The sequence below is a fragment of the Orcinus orca genome, chromosome 3 (assembly GCF_937001465.1).
Source record: "Orcinus orca chromosome 3, mOrcOrc1.1, whole genome shotgun sequence".
In the NCBI taxonomy this organism is placed as follows: domain Eukaryota; kingdom Metazoa; phylum Chordata; class Mammalia; order Artiodactyla; family Delphinidae; genus Orcinus; species Orcinus orca.
In genome coordinates, this window is record NC_064561.1 from 142,798,078 (window position 1) to 142,816,275 (window position 18,198).

An 18,198-nucleotide genomic window follows, 5' to 3' on the forward strand; every position below is an offset into this window, starting at 1 on the left:
TGGAATTCAATGTTACTTTATTATTTTCTCTCAAGCTCAATAATTAGAAATACAGACCATGTTGCACAAGGATATTTTTAGCCACAGACCCTTACTGTAAACTACTTTAGTTCTAACCATGAATTCATTTAGTAGAAAATTAGTAGACTAAACCAGCATAAACACAATGTACTCTGAAATAACAGCCTGCAAAAAGCAGTGCCAAACTGAATCCTGTTCAAACAGCCTAACAAGAGTCCCAGGACAATGGAAACAGTATTTCCATCTCACTTAGAGAAGCATAAGTTGTTGGCTTATAGAAAGTCACAGTAACAAATTTCAAAGAAACACCATTACTACAGCATATAGCATCGTTCATCTAAATTACCATCATGATCTCCAGAGATGAAAGATTTGATAAACAACAAAACTATAAGTCAAATGGAAAAAAAATGGAAAAATCCATGTGAGAATTTCCCTCCCATAAATGAACAAATCAATACAGGATTCATGATTTAAAAACCAAAATAACTGTTTAGAACCTAATCTTATGAATTTCACAAAAGTGAAATTTCTAGAAAGGGTAAATGATTTCTTTAACTTGTATTATTACTTTCACTATGAATACAGGTTAACTCACTGCTTTAATTCAAATAAAAACTAAGCTTTAAGTGTGTACATATTAAACATTTAACTTTTAAATGTGTTTGTTAACTTTCGCCCTCCAAGTTCCACCCAAAATTCCAAGTAAACTTACTTTTCCATTACAGTAGTGCAAAAGTTCAAGTAAAGGGATAAATTTTTTGCTCATTTTTATTTCATAATCCTCATTTTATTTTTACCATAAACATGCACTTATTTAAAAAAAACAATAAATAAAAATCAAGAATGTTAACTTTGTAGGCTAGAAGTTTTAGAAATTCTTTAACATTAGTTATACTAGAGAGCTCTCTATTAGAGGGAACTAATTTTAATTCCATTTTTAAAATGTGAAATTGCATTTTTTCACCCAGAAGTTGTTACTTTTTAAGAAGCTGTAACTGAATGAGATCCTACTGGAAATAGCACATCATGTTATCCACAAATTAGTTTATAAGAACTCTACTCACATGGAAGATCAACAACTACTTGTTCAAAATTCCTAATGCCATTTTTTTTTCTTAATATCTTTATTGGAGTATGATTGATTTAGTGTTGTGTTAGCTTCTGCTGCATAACAAAGTGAATCATCTATATGCATACATATATCCACATATCCCCTCCCTCTTGCATCTCCCTCTCACCCTCCGTATTCCACCCCTCTAGGTGGTCACAAAGCACCAAGCTGATCTCCCTGTGCCATGCAGCTGCTTCCCAATAGCTATCTCATTTTACATTTGGTACTGTATATACGTCAGTGCTACTCTCACTCTTCGTCCCAGCTTACACTTCCCCCTCCCCATATCCTCAAGTCCATTCTCTACCTCTGTGTCTTTATTCCTCTCTTGCCCCAAGGTTCTTCAGAACCTTGGTTTTTCCTTTTTAGATTCCATATACACGTGTTAGCATATGGTATTTGTTCTCTTTCTGACATACTTCACTCTGTATGAGAGACTCTAGGTCCATCCACCTCACTATAAATAATTTCGTTTCTTTTTATGGCTGAGTAATATTCCATTGTATATATGTGCCACATCTTCTTTATCCATTCATATGTTAATAGACACTTAGGTTGCTTCCATGTCCTGGCTATTATAAATAGTGCTGCAATGAACATTGTGGTACATGACTCTTTCTGAATTATGGTTTTCTCAAGGTATATGCCCAGTAGTGGGACTGCTGGGTCATATGGTAGTCCTATTTTTAGTTTTTTAAGGAACCTCCATACTGTTCTCCACAGTGGCTGTATCAATTTACATTCCCACCAACAGTGCAAGAGGGTTACCTTTTCTCCACACCCTCTCCAGCATTTACTGTTTGTAGATTTTTTGATGATGCCCATTCTGACAGATGTGAGGTGGTACCTCATTGTAGTTTTGAGTTGCATTTTTCTAATTATTAGTGATGTTGAGCATCTTTTCATGTGTTTGTTGGCAATCTGTGTATCTTCTCTGGAGAAGTGTCTATTTAGGTCTTCTGCCCATTTCTGGATTGGGTTGTTTTTTTGATATTGAGCTGCATGAGCTGCTTGTATATTCTGGAGATTAATCCTTTGTCAGTTGCTTCACTTGCAAGTATTTTCTCCCATTCTGAGGGTTGTGTTTTGGTCTTGTTTATGGTTTCCTTTGCTGTGAAACAGCTTTTAAGCTTCATTAGGTCCCATTTGTTTATTTTTGTTTTTATTTCCATTTCTCTAGGAGGTGGGTCAAAAACGATCTTGCTGTAATTTGTATCATTGTGTTCTTCCTATGTTTTCCTCTAAGAATTTTAGTGTCTGACCTTACATTTAGGTCTTTAATCCATTTTGAGTTTATTTTTGTGTATGGTGTTAGGAAGTGTTCTAATTTCATTCTTTTACATGTAGCTGTCCAGTTTTCCCAGCACCACTTATTGCAGATGCTCTTTTCTCCATCATATATTCTTGCCTCCTTTATCAAAGATAAGGTGACCATATGTGCATGGGTTTTTCTCCGGGCTTTCTACCCTGTTCCATTGATATGTTTCTGGTTTTTGTCAGTACCATACTGTCTTGATTACTGTAGATTTCTAGTATAGTCTGAAGTCCAGGAGCCTGATTCCTCCAGCTCTGTTTTTCTTTCTCAAGATTGCTGTGGCTATTTGGGATCTTTTGTGTTTCAATACAAATTGTGCAATTTTCTGTTCTACTTCTGTGAAACATGCCATTGGTAGTTTGATAGGGATTGTACTGAATCTGTAGATTGCTTTGGGGAGTACAGTCATTTTCACAATGTTGACTCATACAGTCCAAGAACACAGCGTATCTCTCCTTCTCTTTGTATCATCTTTAATTTCTTTCATCAGTGTCTTATAGTTTTCTGCATACAGGTCTTTTGTATCCTTAGGTAGGTTTATTCCTAGGTATTTTATTTTTGTTGCAGTGGTAAATGGGAGTGTTTCCTTAATTTCTCTTTCAGATTTTTCATCATTAGTGTATAGGCATGCAAGAGATTTCTGTGCATTAGTTTTGTACCCTGCTACTCTACCAAATTTATTGATTAGCTCTACTAGTTTTCTGGCAGCATCTTTTGGATTCTCTATGTAGAGTATCATGTCATGTGGAGAGAACGACAGTTAACTTCTTTCCGATTTGGATTCCTCTTATTTCTTTTTCTTCTCTGATTGCTGTGGGTAAAACTTCCAAAACTATAAAAGTGGTGAGAGTGGGTAACCTTGTCTTGTTCCTGATATTAGAGGAAATGGTTTCAGTTTTTCACCATTGAGAATGATGTTGGCTGTGGGTTTGTCATATATGGTCTTTATTATGTTCAGGTAGGTTCCTTCTATGCCTCTCTTCTGGACAGCTTTTATCATAAATGGGTGTTGAATTTTGTCAAAAGGTTTTTCTGCATCTATTGAGATGATCATATGGATTTCATCCTTCAATTTGGTTAATATGGTGTATCACACTGACAGATTTGCATATATTGAAGAATCCTTGCATTCCTGGGATAAACCACTTGATCGTGGTGTATGATCCTTTTAATGTGCTGTTGTATTCTGTTCGCTAGCATTTTGTTGAGGATTTTGCATCTATGTTCATCAGAGACGTTGGCCTGTAGTTTTCTTTTTTTGTGACATCTTCATCTAGTTTTGGTATCAGGGTGATGGTGGCCTCATAGAAAGAGTTTGGGACTGTTCCTCCGTCTGCTGTATTTTGGAAGACTTTGAGAAGGACAGGTGTTAGCTCTTCTCTAAGTGTTTGATAGAATTTGGCTGTGAAGCCATCTGGTCCTTGGCTTTTGTTTGTTGGAAGATTTTTAATCACAGTCTCAGTTTCAGTGCTTGTGATTGTTTATTTTTTCTGTTTCTTCCTGGTTCAGTCTCAGAAGCCTGTGTTTTTCTAAGAATGTGTCCATTTCTTCCAGGTTTGCCATTTTATTGGCATACAGTTGCTTGTAGTAATCTCTCATGATCCTTTGTATTTCTGCATTGTCAGTTGTTACTTCCCCTTTTTCATTTCTAATTCTGTTAATTTGAGTCTTCTCCCTTTTTTTCTTAGTGAGTCTGGCTAATGGTTTATCAATATTCTTTATCTTCTCAAAGAACCAGCTTTTAGTTTTATTGATCTTTGCTACTGTTTCCTTCATTTCTTTTCCATTTATTTCTGATCTTTATGATTTCTTTCCTTCAGCTAACTTCAGGGGTTTTTTCTTCTTTCTCTAATTGCTTTAGGTGTAAGATTAGGTTGTCTGAGATTTTTCTTGTTTCTTGAGGTCGGATTGTATTGCTATAAACTTCCCTCTTAGAACTGCTTTTGCTGCATCCCATAGGTTTTGGGTCGCTGTATTTTCATTGTTATTTGTTTCTAGGTATTTTTTTATTTCCTCTTTGATTTCTTCAGTGATCTCTTGGTTATTTAGTAGTGCACTGTTTAGCTTCCACGTGTTTGTATTTTTTACAGATTTCTTCCTGTAACTGATAGCTAGTCTCATAGTGTTGAGGTCGGAAAAAATATCTGATATGATTTCAATTTTCTTAAATTTAACAAGGCTTGATTTGTGACCCAAGATAAGATCTATCCTGGAGAATGTTCCATGAGCACAAGAGAAGAAAGTGTATTCTGTTGTTTTTGGATGGAATGTCCTATAAATATCAATTAAGCCCATCTTAATGTATCATTTAAAGCTTGTTTCCTTATTTATTTTCATTTTGGATGATCTGTCCATTGGTGAAAGTGGGGTGTTAAAGTCCCCTACTATGATTGTGTTACTGTCGATTTCCCCTTTTATGGCTGTTAGTATTTGCCTTATGTATTGAGGTACTCCTATGTTGGGTGCATAAATATTTACAATTGTTGTATCTTCTTCTTGGATCAATCCCTTGATCATTATGTAGTGTCCTTCTTTGTCTCTTGTAATAGTCTTTATTTTAAAGTCTATTTTGTCTGATATGAGAATTGCTACTTCAGCTTTCTTTTGATTTCCATTTGCATGGAATATCTTTTTCCATCCCCTCACTTTCAGTCTGTACGTGTCCCTAGGTGTGAAGTGGGTCTCTTGTAGACAGCATATATATGGGTATTGTTTTGGTATCCATTCAGCCAATTGATGTCTTTTGGTTGGAGCATTTAAACCATTTACATTTAAGGTTATTATCAATATGTATGTTCCTATTACCATTTTCTTAATTGCTTTGGGTTTGTTTTTGTAGGTCTTTTCCTGCTCTTGTGTTTCCTGCCTAGGAAATCTCCTTTAGCATTTGTTGTAAAGCTGGTTTGGTGGTCCTGCATTCTCTTAACTTTTGCCTATCTGTAAAGGTTTTAATTTCTCCATTGAATCTGAATGAGACCCTTGCTGGGTAGGGTAATCTTGGCTGTAGGTTTTTCCCTTTCATCACTTTAAATATGTCCTGCCACTCCCTTCTGGCTTGCCGAGTTTCTGCTGAAAAATCAGCTGTTAACCTTATGGGGATTCCCTTGTGTGTTATTTTTCCCTTGCTGCTTTTAATATTTTTACTTTGTATTTAATTTTTGATAGTTTGTTTAATATGTGTCTCAGTGTGTCTCTTTGGGTTTATCCAGATGGTAGTCTCTGTCCTTCCTGGACTTGACTATTTCCTTTCCCATGTTAGAGAAGTTTTTGACTATAATCTCTTCAAATATTTCCTCAGTTCCTTTCTTTGTCTCTTCTTCTGGGAACCCTATAATTCGAATGTTGCTGCATTTAATGTTGTCCCAGAGGTCTCTGCGACTGTCCTCAAGTCTTTTCATTCCTTTTTGTTTATTCTGCTCCCTGGCAGTTATTTCCACCATTTTATCTTCCAGCTTACTTATCCGTTCTTCTACTTCAAGTATTCTGTTATTGATTCCTTCTAGAGTATTTTTAATTTCAGTAATTGTGTTGTTCATCACTGCTTGTCTGCTGTTTCGTTCTTCTCGGTCCTTGTTGTTTCTTGTCTTTTCTCCATTCTGTTTCCGAGATTTTGGATCATCTTTACTATCATTATTCTGAATTCCTTTTCAGATAGGCTGCTTATGTTATCTTCATTTATTTGGTCTTGTAGGTTTTTACCCTACTCCTTTGTCTGTTACATATTCTTTTGCCATTTCTTTTTTTTGTTTTTTGGATGGGTGCTGCTGCATTCCTGTCTTATTGGTTGTTTGGCCTGAGATGTCCATCACTGGAGTTTGCAGGCAGTTAGATAGAACTGGTTCCTAATGCTGCGATAAGCACCTCCGGGAGGCCTCACTCAGATTGATATTCCCTGTGGTCCGAGATTCTCTGTTAGTCCAGTGGTTTGGACTTGGAGCTCCCACCACAAGAGCTCGGGCCCAACTTCTGGCCTGGGAACCAAGATCCTGCAAGCTTCATGGTGCAGTTAAAAAAAAAAAAAAGAAGAAGAAAGGAAAAAGGAGCAGTACAATATCAAGAACATAAAAGAAAATAAAATCAGAAAGATAAAGGTATATTAGGAAAAATAAAACTATAATTGAAACAACTGCAACAAGGTGAAATAAAACCACAGCAGAAGGAAAAAAAAGGGGGGGGGGTGGACAACAAGTCAAAAGGAGAGATCACTAACAAAGTATAAAGAATAAAATAAAATTAGAAAAATAAAAGATTTATTAGGAAAAATAAAAATAGAAAAGAATCAACAGCAACGAATTAACAACGTAAAACAGAACCCCAATCTGAGAGAGGAAAAAGGAAACGAAAAGAAAAAAGCCTTGGCTATGCGGCCGCAGTTTAGGTAGGGGGTGGAACTTAGGTAGTGGCAGAGTTTAGGGTGGGGTGGGGCCTGTGCAGAAGGGGAGAGGCAGCATGTCGAAAGGAGGGCCTCTGGAGTGTCGGGTTCAGGAGTTAGGAGGTAGGGCCCTGACTGAGGGTGTGTGGGTGGGGTTTAGGCCCAGCTCGTTGGAGGGGTTCTCCAACTGCAGAAGTAGGGCCCTGGCTGGGGTTATAGTGGCGGGGCTTGGGCTCTGTGCTGTAGATGGGAGGCTCCAAGGGCAGAGTATTAGGTCCAGGAGCCCAAAATGCTTCCTGGTGCCTAAGTGGACAGGGAAAGCATTGGCCCCATTCCCTTCTGTTCTTTCACGCCCCTCCCCCACCGTCTCCCCTGGGGTCTCCCCCATTGCCACTGGACCCCTAATCGTGGGTGGGTCCTGCTGGGTGCAGGAACTCCTTCTCTCCCCCAGCCACCCCTCAGGGGTGCCATCCCAGAGGTCCGGCCTTTACTTTTGCTCCCCCTTTCCTCCCTCCCACTCCCTCAGGACCCACGTGGCTGGAGGGAGACTAGGTGGGCAGAGGATCAGGCCCGGGATCTCAACAGGTTCCTGGGGGTCCAGCTGGGCAGGGGAAACCTGGCCATGATCCCTTTTGATCCTCTGCCCTCCCAATGGTTCCCCAATTTCCCACATTGGGTGTGGGATCCCTTTCCCTCCCCAAGCCGCCCCTCAGGGATGTCAGTCCTGTCCTGCCTCCACTTCTCCTCCCACTTCACTCCCCCCACGCCCCACATCCTACACGGTCACTGGGGTTTCCTCCTGTCCCTTAGGTGTCCATGGTCCCCCACTGGTACCTGGTAGATGCCCTAGTTGTGAGGAGATGCGAATTCCGCGTCCTCCTAGTACACCATCTTGACTCCGCCCTACCTAATGCCATTCTTAAATAAAATACATGCTCACGTCTCAACAACACTACAGAATATACCTGAATCTCTCATGTAATGAATTTCATCAAATATGACCCAAGCAACTTCTCGCATAACTTCAGAACCTCTGTACAGCATACTTCTCAAAATCTAAAGAAAAAGGAGAAGATTTAGCAGGATTCTGACATACCAAAAGCTCTTCTATCTAACAAGAAATTTTGGATATTCTTTTTTAATGGAAAGATTAAAATAATTTTAGGGAGATACATATCTCTAAAATACATAATATTCCTTCCCTAAATCCAAAATAAATGACTTCTCAAGTAAGTAATCAGATATAATCCATGGAAACAATTATCATCTCCATATCCATATATCCTGAATAAGAAGCCACTTCCTTGCATGTACAGCACTTAACCCAAGACCTACACTTGCTAGAATACGAGAATAACTTGAAGTTATCTTCTATCTAACACAATGGATCTTATACTGTTATCCATTTTTTCTACCTCATCTTACCAGTATGAATACTTTCTAACAACCGTTATTCTGATTTCTGAGTTAAATACATCTTCCACGGATGGAAGAAAGTTTTGAGAATGGAAAATAAACTTACTTTAGGCACCAAGATGAAAAGTGAGCAATGCTTTTGGGTAACTCTAAAAGCCAGAAGCTAATTTACACTCTCTAGTGTACCATGTCTTTGTAGAATGCAATGATATAATTCAAGCATGTACAAAAATACTTAGTAAAGACAGCTAATAGTGTCCAAAATGTAAGATGTTACAAAGATATGCAAAACTTAACTGTGATTATGGAAAGAAGCTAAACATAACTGGGTGTTTTAAAAAGTTAGTTATCTATTTGTATCAACACTCAGATACAGAAGAAAAAAAATCACACAGAACAAGGAGCCACTACATATTCGAAACTATGTACTGAAATCCTTGAAATTATACAAAACCATCAAATTATTTTCAAGTCACTGATAATACACCTTTAAAAATATTTTGTGAAGAAAAAACTGCATCTATATTATGACAAATAACAGAAATATTGGTAATTTACAACTAAATTCAATTACTAGAACTTGTTTTAAGATGAACTCTATCCCTTTCAAGTAAATCTACTCAGACAGCAAAATGTTACATTTTTATTGATACAGAGCAAGTAATAAAACATTATCTGTTTTAACTGAATAACCACATTAATTAAAAGGAAAATTAATTTAATTAAATTGAGACACCATATAAATTACCTCTGTGGTCATAACAAGACAAGATGCTGTAGGATTAATAGTAACATCTCCAGTCATCAGACCAACATCTTGAAATTCTTCATACATTTCACGGTATTTCTGGTTACTCAGGGCCTTAATTGGGCTAGTAAATATTACACGCTGTTTTTCCCTTAAGGCCAATGCAATGGCATATCTAAAAATGTGAAAACAAATAAGAATAAAGAATTTACAAAACCATGTCTTTAGAAGTATGTGATTTAAAAAATTCTATTCATATATAGTGTCCAAACTTTCCCTAATTACGTATCTTAGATAGACTTTGCAGAATATTAATGTCTTATTCTATTTACTTTCAACAAACTATAATAATAGTAATAACGATGATAAATGTGAAGAATAGTGGTCTAAATGAATAAGAACGTTTTAAACTCTGGTCTCTTGGGGTTAATGTAACTTAATTACTAATACCAATGGATTACTAATGGTTATTACCCTATTTCTTGGAAGTAAAACACATTTGTTTCTCTAGATGGGCCTCCAAAAGTTTACAGAGCCTCTGCCTGTCAATTTATACATACACAGAGTATAAATACTTAGGAAACACTGGAAAATGAGTTTGAGTTTCACAAATAAGTTAATGCATATGTATTCTCTCCCCACATGTATTAGTTATCAAGTCTGTCCTTTGTTTGTTTGTTAGTTTAAATAAACAGCTCTGACCTTTTTTTGGTCAGCAAACCTTTTCTTTTTTAAAGACTTATTTATTATTTAAATTTTTAATTTTATTTTTGGCCGTGTTGGGTCTTAGTTGCAGCAAGCAGGATCTTCACTGAGGTGTGTGGGCTTCTCTCTAGTTATGGTGTGTGGATTTTCCCTTCTCTAGTTGTGGCGTGGAGGCTCCAGGGCACATGGGTTCCACAGTGCACAGGCCCTGTAGTTTGCGGCACACAGGCTCTAGTTGAGGTGCATAAACTTGGTAGTTGTGGCATGCAGGCTCAGTTGCCCTGTGGCATGTGGGATCTTAGTTCCCTGACCTGGGATCGAACCCACGTCCCCTGCATTGTAAGGTGGATTCTTTACCAGTGGACCACCAGGGAAGTCCCATCAAGTCTGTCCTTGACTGGAAATTAAGGCAGGTTCCAATAGTTCTTCTGCAGAGATTAATAGAATACAATATAGTTTTTCCTTTTTGAAGAAAATTCAGCAGAGTTAAGTATTTAAAAATAGATCATGAAATCAGGACTAAACTTAGCAGCATGGTAGATCCTCCTTACTTAAGATACAGTTCCTATCCACAACAGGCTTATAACCTATTTGGGGAAATAAAAATATGGGATTTCCCTGGTGGCACAGTGGTTGGGAATCTGCCTGCTATTGCAGGGGATACAGGTTCTATCCCTGGCCCGGGAGGATCCCAGAGGCCGCGGAGTAGCTAGGCCTGTGTGCCACAGCTGCTGAGCCTGTGCTCTGGAGCCCATGAGCCACAACTGCTGAGCCATGTGCCACAGCTGCTAAAGCCCACGCGCCTAGAGCCCATGCTCTGCAACAAGAGAAGCCAACACAGTGAGAAGCCTGCACACCTCAATGAGGAGTAACCCCCACTCGCCACAACTGGAGAAGGCCCGCGCGTGCAGCAACAAAGACCCAATGCAGCCAAAAATAAATAAATAAAAATAAATTAATTACTTACAAAAAAATTTATCCCAACCACGCCCCCAGTGAAATAAACAATTAAAAAATTAAAAGTTGTCCAAACGTGATCAAATATGAATAGTAAGAGACATACATGCAAGAGAAAAGGATATACAGATGCTACAAAAAATTAGAAGATATAAAAAGAAACAGGAAAGTGATCAATACTTAAGAAAAAGAAGCAGTCACAAGAAACTGAGTGGGCCCAGATGTTGGACTTAGCAGACAAAGACTTCAAAAAAGCTATAACAGGGCTTCCCTGGTGGCGCAGTGGTTGAGAGTCCGCCTGCCGATGCAGGGGACATGGGTTCGTGCCCTGGTCCGGGAAGATCCCACATGCTGCGGAGCGGCTGGGCCCGTGGGCCATGGCCGCTAAGCCTGCGCGTCCAGAGCCTGTGCTCCACAACGGGAGAGGCCACAACAGTGAGAGGCCCGCGTACCGCAAAAACAAAAAAGCTATAACAAACATGTCCAAAAAATGTAAGGAAACCATGTTCTAAGAATTAAAGGAAATAGGACAATGATTCAACAAATAGGAAATCTCAACAGACACCTGAAACTATAAAAACATAACCAAATGAAAACTCTACAGATGAACAGTACAATAATTGAAATGAAAAATCCACTAGGTGGCTCAAGAGCAGATCTGAGATGGCAGAAGAAAGTATCTAAATATGAAGATAGATCAACAGAAATTATCAAATCTAAAGAGAGAAATAGAAGAAAAATAAACAGACACTCAAAGATCTATGCGACAACCTCAAGTGTCCAAACATAAGTTCCAAACTGAGAAAGACGCAAGATAAATATTTGAAAAAATAACAATAAAAAAACTTCCTAGATTTGTTTTAAAAAACATTATAGATACCACAAGCACAATGAACCCAAGCAGGAAAAACTTTGGAATCACACCTAGAAACACACCTAGAAACTTTCAGAGTCAAACTGCTGAAAGTGTTCAAAGCAGCAAGAGAAAAACAACTCAAAACATACACGAGAATACCATCATAATTAAGGCTTACTTCTGATGGGAAATAATGCAGTAGAATGAAACAATGTCAGCCAAATGAGTATCCAATATTGAAAGAAAAAAAATGTCAACCAAGAATTACATATTCAGTGACATTATCCTTTCAAAAATAAAAGCAAAATAAAGACATTTACAAATAAAAACTGAGTAAATTTACTGCTAACACATCAACCCCAGAAGAAATATTCTTAAAAAATTCTTTAACTCGAATACAGAGAAAAGAATAGAGTTCTAAAAATGATAGATATGTGGGTAAATACAAGACTGTATAGGGTTTGTGCTTCTCTTTTATTCAATTAATATTTTTAAAAACATAAGACTGTTTAAAGCAAAAACATTATTTTAACATTGCATTACACTGGATTTATAACATATAGTTGAAATATATGTGACAAAAATAGCAGAAAAAAAGGAGGAAGAAATATTAGAGCAAGGTAACAATATTTTATAGAAATTGTGGCTGTAATTTAGTTAAAAATGTATACTGTAAGCCCTTGAGTAATCACTAAAAACATAACTCAAAGCTAAAAAAAAAAATCAACAGAGGAATTAAAATAGTATACTAAAAAATGTTTGTTAAATATAATAGAAGCCTGTTAAGACATGAGACACATTACTGAAAAACAACAAAATCAACCACATCAATCATTAAATCAAATTATTAAAATCATAAAGTATCTTCTCCAACCACAAAGAAATTAAATTAGAAACCAAAACAGAAAGGTGTATGGAAAATCACCAAATGCTTGAAAAGTAAACATAAGAGGAAACCAAGAGAAACTAAAAAATGAATTGAATTAAAAATAAAATGTAACTACCAAAATTTATGGGATGCATGTAAAGCAGTACTAAGAGAGAAAATTATAGTTTTAAACACATTAGACAGGAAGAATAATGTAAAATCAATCTAATTCCACTTTAAGTAATTCCTTGATAGACACAGATTACCAAAACTGACTCAAGAAGAAAGCAAACTGAGTTAGGAATTAAAAAATCTTCCCATGAAGAAAAGCCTAGGCGGTTTAGATGGCTTCATTAGTAAATTCTGTCAAACATTTAAAGAGAAAATACCAAAACTACACAAATCTTTTCAGAAGACAGACCAGGAGGGAACGCTTCCCAACTTATATTATCAGGTCAGTATTAACATGGTATCAAACCTAGACAATGACCTTGTAAGAAAAGAAAATTACACACCAAAATCCCTCATGAAGATAAGATTCAAAGATATTCCAGAACAAAATATGCGCAAACTGAAACTGGCAACATCATATAAGATGATCATCTGCCATAAACAACCAGGTTTATTTCAGAAATATAAGGATGGTTTAACAAAAAACGGATGTAATATACCACATTAACAGAGTAAAAAGCAAATACCATATCCTTGCCTCTATAGATGGAAAAAAGATTTGATAAAATACAATGCTTCTTTTTTAATCCTCAATACACTTATTTTTCCCAGCTTTATTGAGATATAATTGACATGTACCATTGTGTAAGTTTAAACTATATACTGTAAGATTTGTTACCCATATATATTGTGAAATGATTACCATAATAAGGTTAATTAACGTCTCCATCACCTAATTACCTTTGGTTTTTTTCTGGTAAAAACATTTAAGATCTACTCTCTTAGCAACTTTCAAGTGTATAACACAGTATTTTTAAAGATAATAACCATGCTCTAAATTAGATTCCCAAAACTTACTCATTTTGTAACTGGAAGTTTGTTTCCTTTTATCAATATCTTCCTACTTCCTCCACCCCGTCCACCCCAGACCCTGGCAACCATCATTGAAACTCCGTTTCAATGCGTTCAGCTTTTTTAGATTCCACGTGAAAATTGAGATCACACAGTCTTTGTCTTTCTCTGACTTATTTGACTTATAATGCTCTCAAGGTCCATTCATGCTGTCACAAATAGCAGGATTTCCTTTTTTGATGGCTAAATAATTTTCCATTGTGATCGACAGTGTGTGTGTATATGGATACAGACAGACAGATATCACATTTTCTTTATCCACTCATCTGTTGATGGACATAAGTTGTTTCCTTGTCTTGGGTATTGTGAATAATAGGAATGCAGATATCTCTTTGAGATACTAATTTCATTTCCTTTAGATATATATCCAGAAGTGGGACTGTTGGATTATACTCTTATTTCTAATTTTTTGAGAAACCTCCACACTGCTTTCCATAGTGACTGTACCAATTTACATTCCCACAACAGTGCACAAAGGTTCCCTGTTCTTCATATCCTTGCCAACACTTGTTATCTCTCGTCTTTTCGATAATAGCCATTCAAATAGGTGTTTTAAAATTTTTTTCATTTATTCCCAACTAAGAATAGAAACTTCCTCAAAATATATACATATATATGAGAAAATATTTGTGATATTGGGATAGGCAAAAATGTCTTACGTACTGACATCAAAAGCATAATCAATCCATAAAAGAAAAAACTGAGCTGAACATCAAAATAAAAATCTTTCGTTCTACAAAAGATACCATTAAGATAGTTTAAAGAATTATTTATGATGCAGTAAGACCAACATCTCAATTGTAAAAATCAGCGAAAGACTGAAATAGATATTTAAGATAAGCACAGGAAATTTATACTTAACATTTTTAGTCATCGCAGAAATTCAAAACCACTATGAGACATTACTATATACCCACTAAAATAGGTATGATCAAAAAAAGATAATGACAAGAGGTGGTAAGGACACAGAGAAACTGGCACCCTCATCCATTATCGGTAGGAACACAAAATGGTACAGCCACTTTGGAAAACAGTCTGGCAATTTACTGAACAGGTAAATATATATTTGCCATAAAACCCAGCAATTACAGGTACTACCCAAGAGAAATAAAAACATGTCCACACACAGACTTGTACATGAATGTTTATATCAGAACTACTCACAATGGTCAAAAACACAAAACAACTCAAATGTCTATCAACTGAATAGGTAAATAAAATGTCAGGTATCCATAAAATGTAATACTACTTATAAATAAAAAGAAATGAACTAGTGATATATACAACATGAATGAACCTCAAAAATGTTATTCTAAACAGGGAAAAAAAACCCACAAAAGACTCCACATTACATGATTTCATTTACATGAAACTTCTAGAAAAGGCAAAACTGTTTAGACAAAGCTGATGAGTGTTTGCCTAGGGTTGCAGGTGGGAGTAGGTTGAAAGCAAACACACGTAACAAAACCGTATGTATGGAAGTGTAAAACTGGAGAGGGTTGCACAACTGTACAAATTTATTAAAACTCACTGAACTGTATACTTTAAATGGGTGAATTTAATAATATTTAAATTACATACTAATAAAGCTTTTAAAAAAGGCTTTGCATAAAATAAAAAAAAACACCAGGGTCAGAAAACTACTCAATTACATAGATAATCTGGTACCAAAATGTTAACCCTAGCACCAGATTTATAAATAAAATATTACACTTGCTACAGTTACCAGCTAAAGCTGGAGTTTACCTTAAGTCCTTGAATCCCTAGGGGAAATCTTTATCTGAGATCCATGAACCACTCCCTGAAATTATAAAATATGGTATGTACATACAAATATATACCTCATCACATTTTTTATTGAGGTAAAATTCATACAACATAAAATTAACCATTTTAAAGTGTACAATTCAGTGGCATTTAGTACATTCACTATGTTGTGCAACCACCACCTCTACCTGATTCTGAAACATAATTCTCATCCTTCCAAAAACCCCATACCCATTAGGCAGTTACTTTTTGCTCCTCTCCTCTCAACATCCCCTGGCCTTCACCAATCTTTCTGTCTCTAGGAATTTACCTGAGATATTTCACATAAATGAAGTCATACGGGATATTTCACACAAATGGAATCACACCTACTGAGTCTGGCTTCTTTTACTCAGCATGTTTCTGAGGTTCACCCACACTGTAGCATGTATCAGTACTTCACTGCTGTTACAGCTGGGTAATATTTCATTGTACAGATAAACCAGATTTATTTATCTGTTCATCAACTGATGGACTTCTGGGTTGTTTCTACCTTTTCACTACTGTGAATAGTGCTGCTATGAACATTCATGTATAAGTATCTGTGTATCTGTTTTCAATTCTTTGGAGTAATATACCTAGGAGTGGAACTGCTGAGTCATATAGTAATTCTACATTTAACTTTTTGAATAAGTACCAGACTGGTTTCCACAGCAGTCCTCACCAGGTTTTCAAAGGTGTCTATAAACCTGGTGAATTTCTTAAACATCTCTTTATGTTCTCCTAACCCAGAGTATGAGAGCAGGTTTCAGCATATACATGAAAATTTCCCATACTGAAAATTAGTCTGCTTTTGTAGGAAAAATGAAAGCAAAGTTACACTAATGCCCAGAATCTTAATGACTATATATGTTGCCTTTAAATGGATAATGCACCAAACTACTGTACACTTTTCTAAGTGAGATAAAATAACTGAACTAAAAATAGTCAAACCTCTTCTATATTTGTGCCTTAGGAGGAAACTAACTTCTGACTTCAGCACCTTCTGAAAAGTGGACCAATAAAAGAATTAGTCCTACTCCACTGGATAGAACTAAGGCAGTACCTGACCATAATGTGTCTGAATCTCGGAAACAGATCAAGACTAATCTGCAATTGGCTGATGCCATTAGAATGAAAATCTAAGATCCAAAGCTTCACTTGTCTAACTCCCCTGCAAAGAGAAAAATTTTGAGTTACACCTAAGCCAAGGCCTGGAAAGACTAATATACAATAACTAGATAGGCCCTGACTATCCTAAAGGACAATATTCCAGAACTCATGAAATATATCCACCATTATTCCAAGGTAAAGGTAATGATGAATAGGGAGACTGGAGCCATTTTTAAGTTTCCTTCCTCTATGATCTTCTTTACTCTTTAGGTGGTCACTGTTAAGAATACCTAATTCAGGGCTTCCCTGGTGGTGCAGTGGTTGAGAATCTGCCTGCCAATGCAGGGGACATGGGTTCGAACCCTGGTCTGGGAAGATCCCACATGCCATGGAGCAACTAGGCCCGTGAGCCACAACTACTGAGCCTGCGCGTCTGGAGCCTGTGCTCCGCAACAGGAGAGGCCGCAATAGTGAGAGGCCCGTGCACCGCGATGAAGAGTGACCCCCGCTCGCCACAACTAGAGAAAACCCTCGCACAGAAACAAAGACCCAACATAGCCAAAAAAAAAAAAAAAAAAAAAAAGAATACCTAATTCAGCTGCTCAATAGGAAAGCTGTAATTTCTCCATAATGAAGAAATAAAATATATTATAAATTATTAATAGTTAACCTGCAAACTCAAATTGATTTTTGAAAAGATGCCAAGACTGAGGGGAAAAAATAGTCTTTCAACAAATTCTGAGACAACTTGATATCCATATGCAAAACAATGAAGTTGGACCTACAAAAATAAAAAGCCCTCAAAATGGATCAAAGAACTAATATAATAGCTAAAATTACAAAACTCTTAGAAGAAAATATAGGTGTAAATCTTTGCGACCTTGATTAGGCAACGGTTTCTTATAAATGACACAAGCAACAAAAGAAAACAGATGAACTGCACTTCGTCAAATTAAAGACATCTGTACCTGAAAGAACACTCAAGAAAGTGAAAAGATGACCTACAGAATGAGAGAAAAATTTTGAGAATCATGTATCTGACAAGGAACTAGTATCAGAATACAAAACAACTATCACAATTCAACAAGACAACCCAATGAACAAGTAAAAAAAGACTTAAGCAGACGTATCTCCAAAGACATAAAAAGGCCAAAGAGCACATTAAAAAATGTTCAATATCATCAGTCATTAAGGAAGTGCAAATCAAAACCACAATGAGATATCACCTCACACCTGACAGAATGGCTATCATCAAAGAGGCAAGAAACAAGTGCTGGTGAGGATGAGGACAAAAGGGAACCCTTGTGCCCAAGTGCCCATCAAGAAATGAATGGATAAATAAGATGTGGTATATGCATATACAATGGAATATTACTAAACCATAAAAAATGAAATCTTGCCATTTGCAACAACACAGATGGACCTAGAGGGTACTATGCTAAATGAAATAAGTCAGACAGAGAAAGACAAATACTGTATGATTTCACTTGTATGTGGAATCTAAAAAACAAAACAAATGAACACACACAACAAAACAGAAACAGTTATAGAAACAGAAAACCAACAGGTAGTCACCAGAGGGGAGGGTGGTGAGGGGAGGAAAGAAATAGGTAAGGGAGATTAAGAGGTAAAAACTTCCAGTTGCAAAATAAATGAGTCATGGAAATGAAACATACAGTATGGGGAATACAGTCTAATAACTACGTAGTATCTTTTTATGGTGACATATTGTAACCAGACTTATTGTGGTGACCATTTTGAAATGTATCGAATTATCAAATCACTATGCTGTGTAATAGGAACTAACATAGTGTTACAGGTCAATTACACTTCAAAATAAACAGA

General features: G+C 36.5%; 1 protein-coding gene across 3 annotated transcripts in view; it reads right to left on the bottom strand.

Annotated features, from left to right (window-relative positions):
- The window catches only part of MTREX (Mtr4 exosome RNA helicase), a 136,986-nt gene that overhangs the window by 86,995 nt on the left and 31,793 nt on the right, over positions 1-18,198 (bottom strand). For all 3 annotated transcript variants that reach the window (XM_004275144.3, XM_033437856.2, XM_033437855.2), the window contains exons 6-7: positions 8,987-9,161; positions 7,788-7,878 (exon numbers count right to left, since the gene is read on the bottom strand). In XM_004275144.3, coding sequence (XP_004275192.1) covers positions 7,788-7,878; positions 8,987-9,161 — 266 coding nt within the window. The remainder of the gene's footprint in view (positions 1-7,787; positions 7,879-8,986; positions 9,162-18,198) is intronic.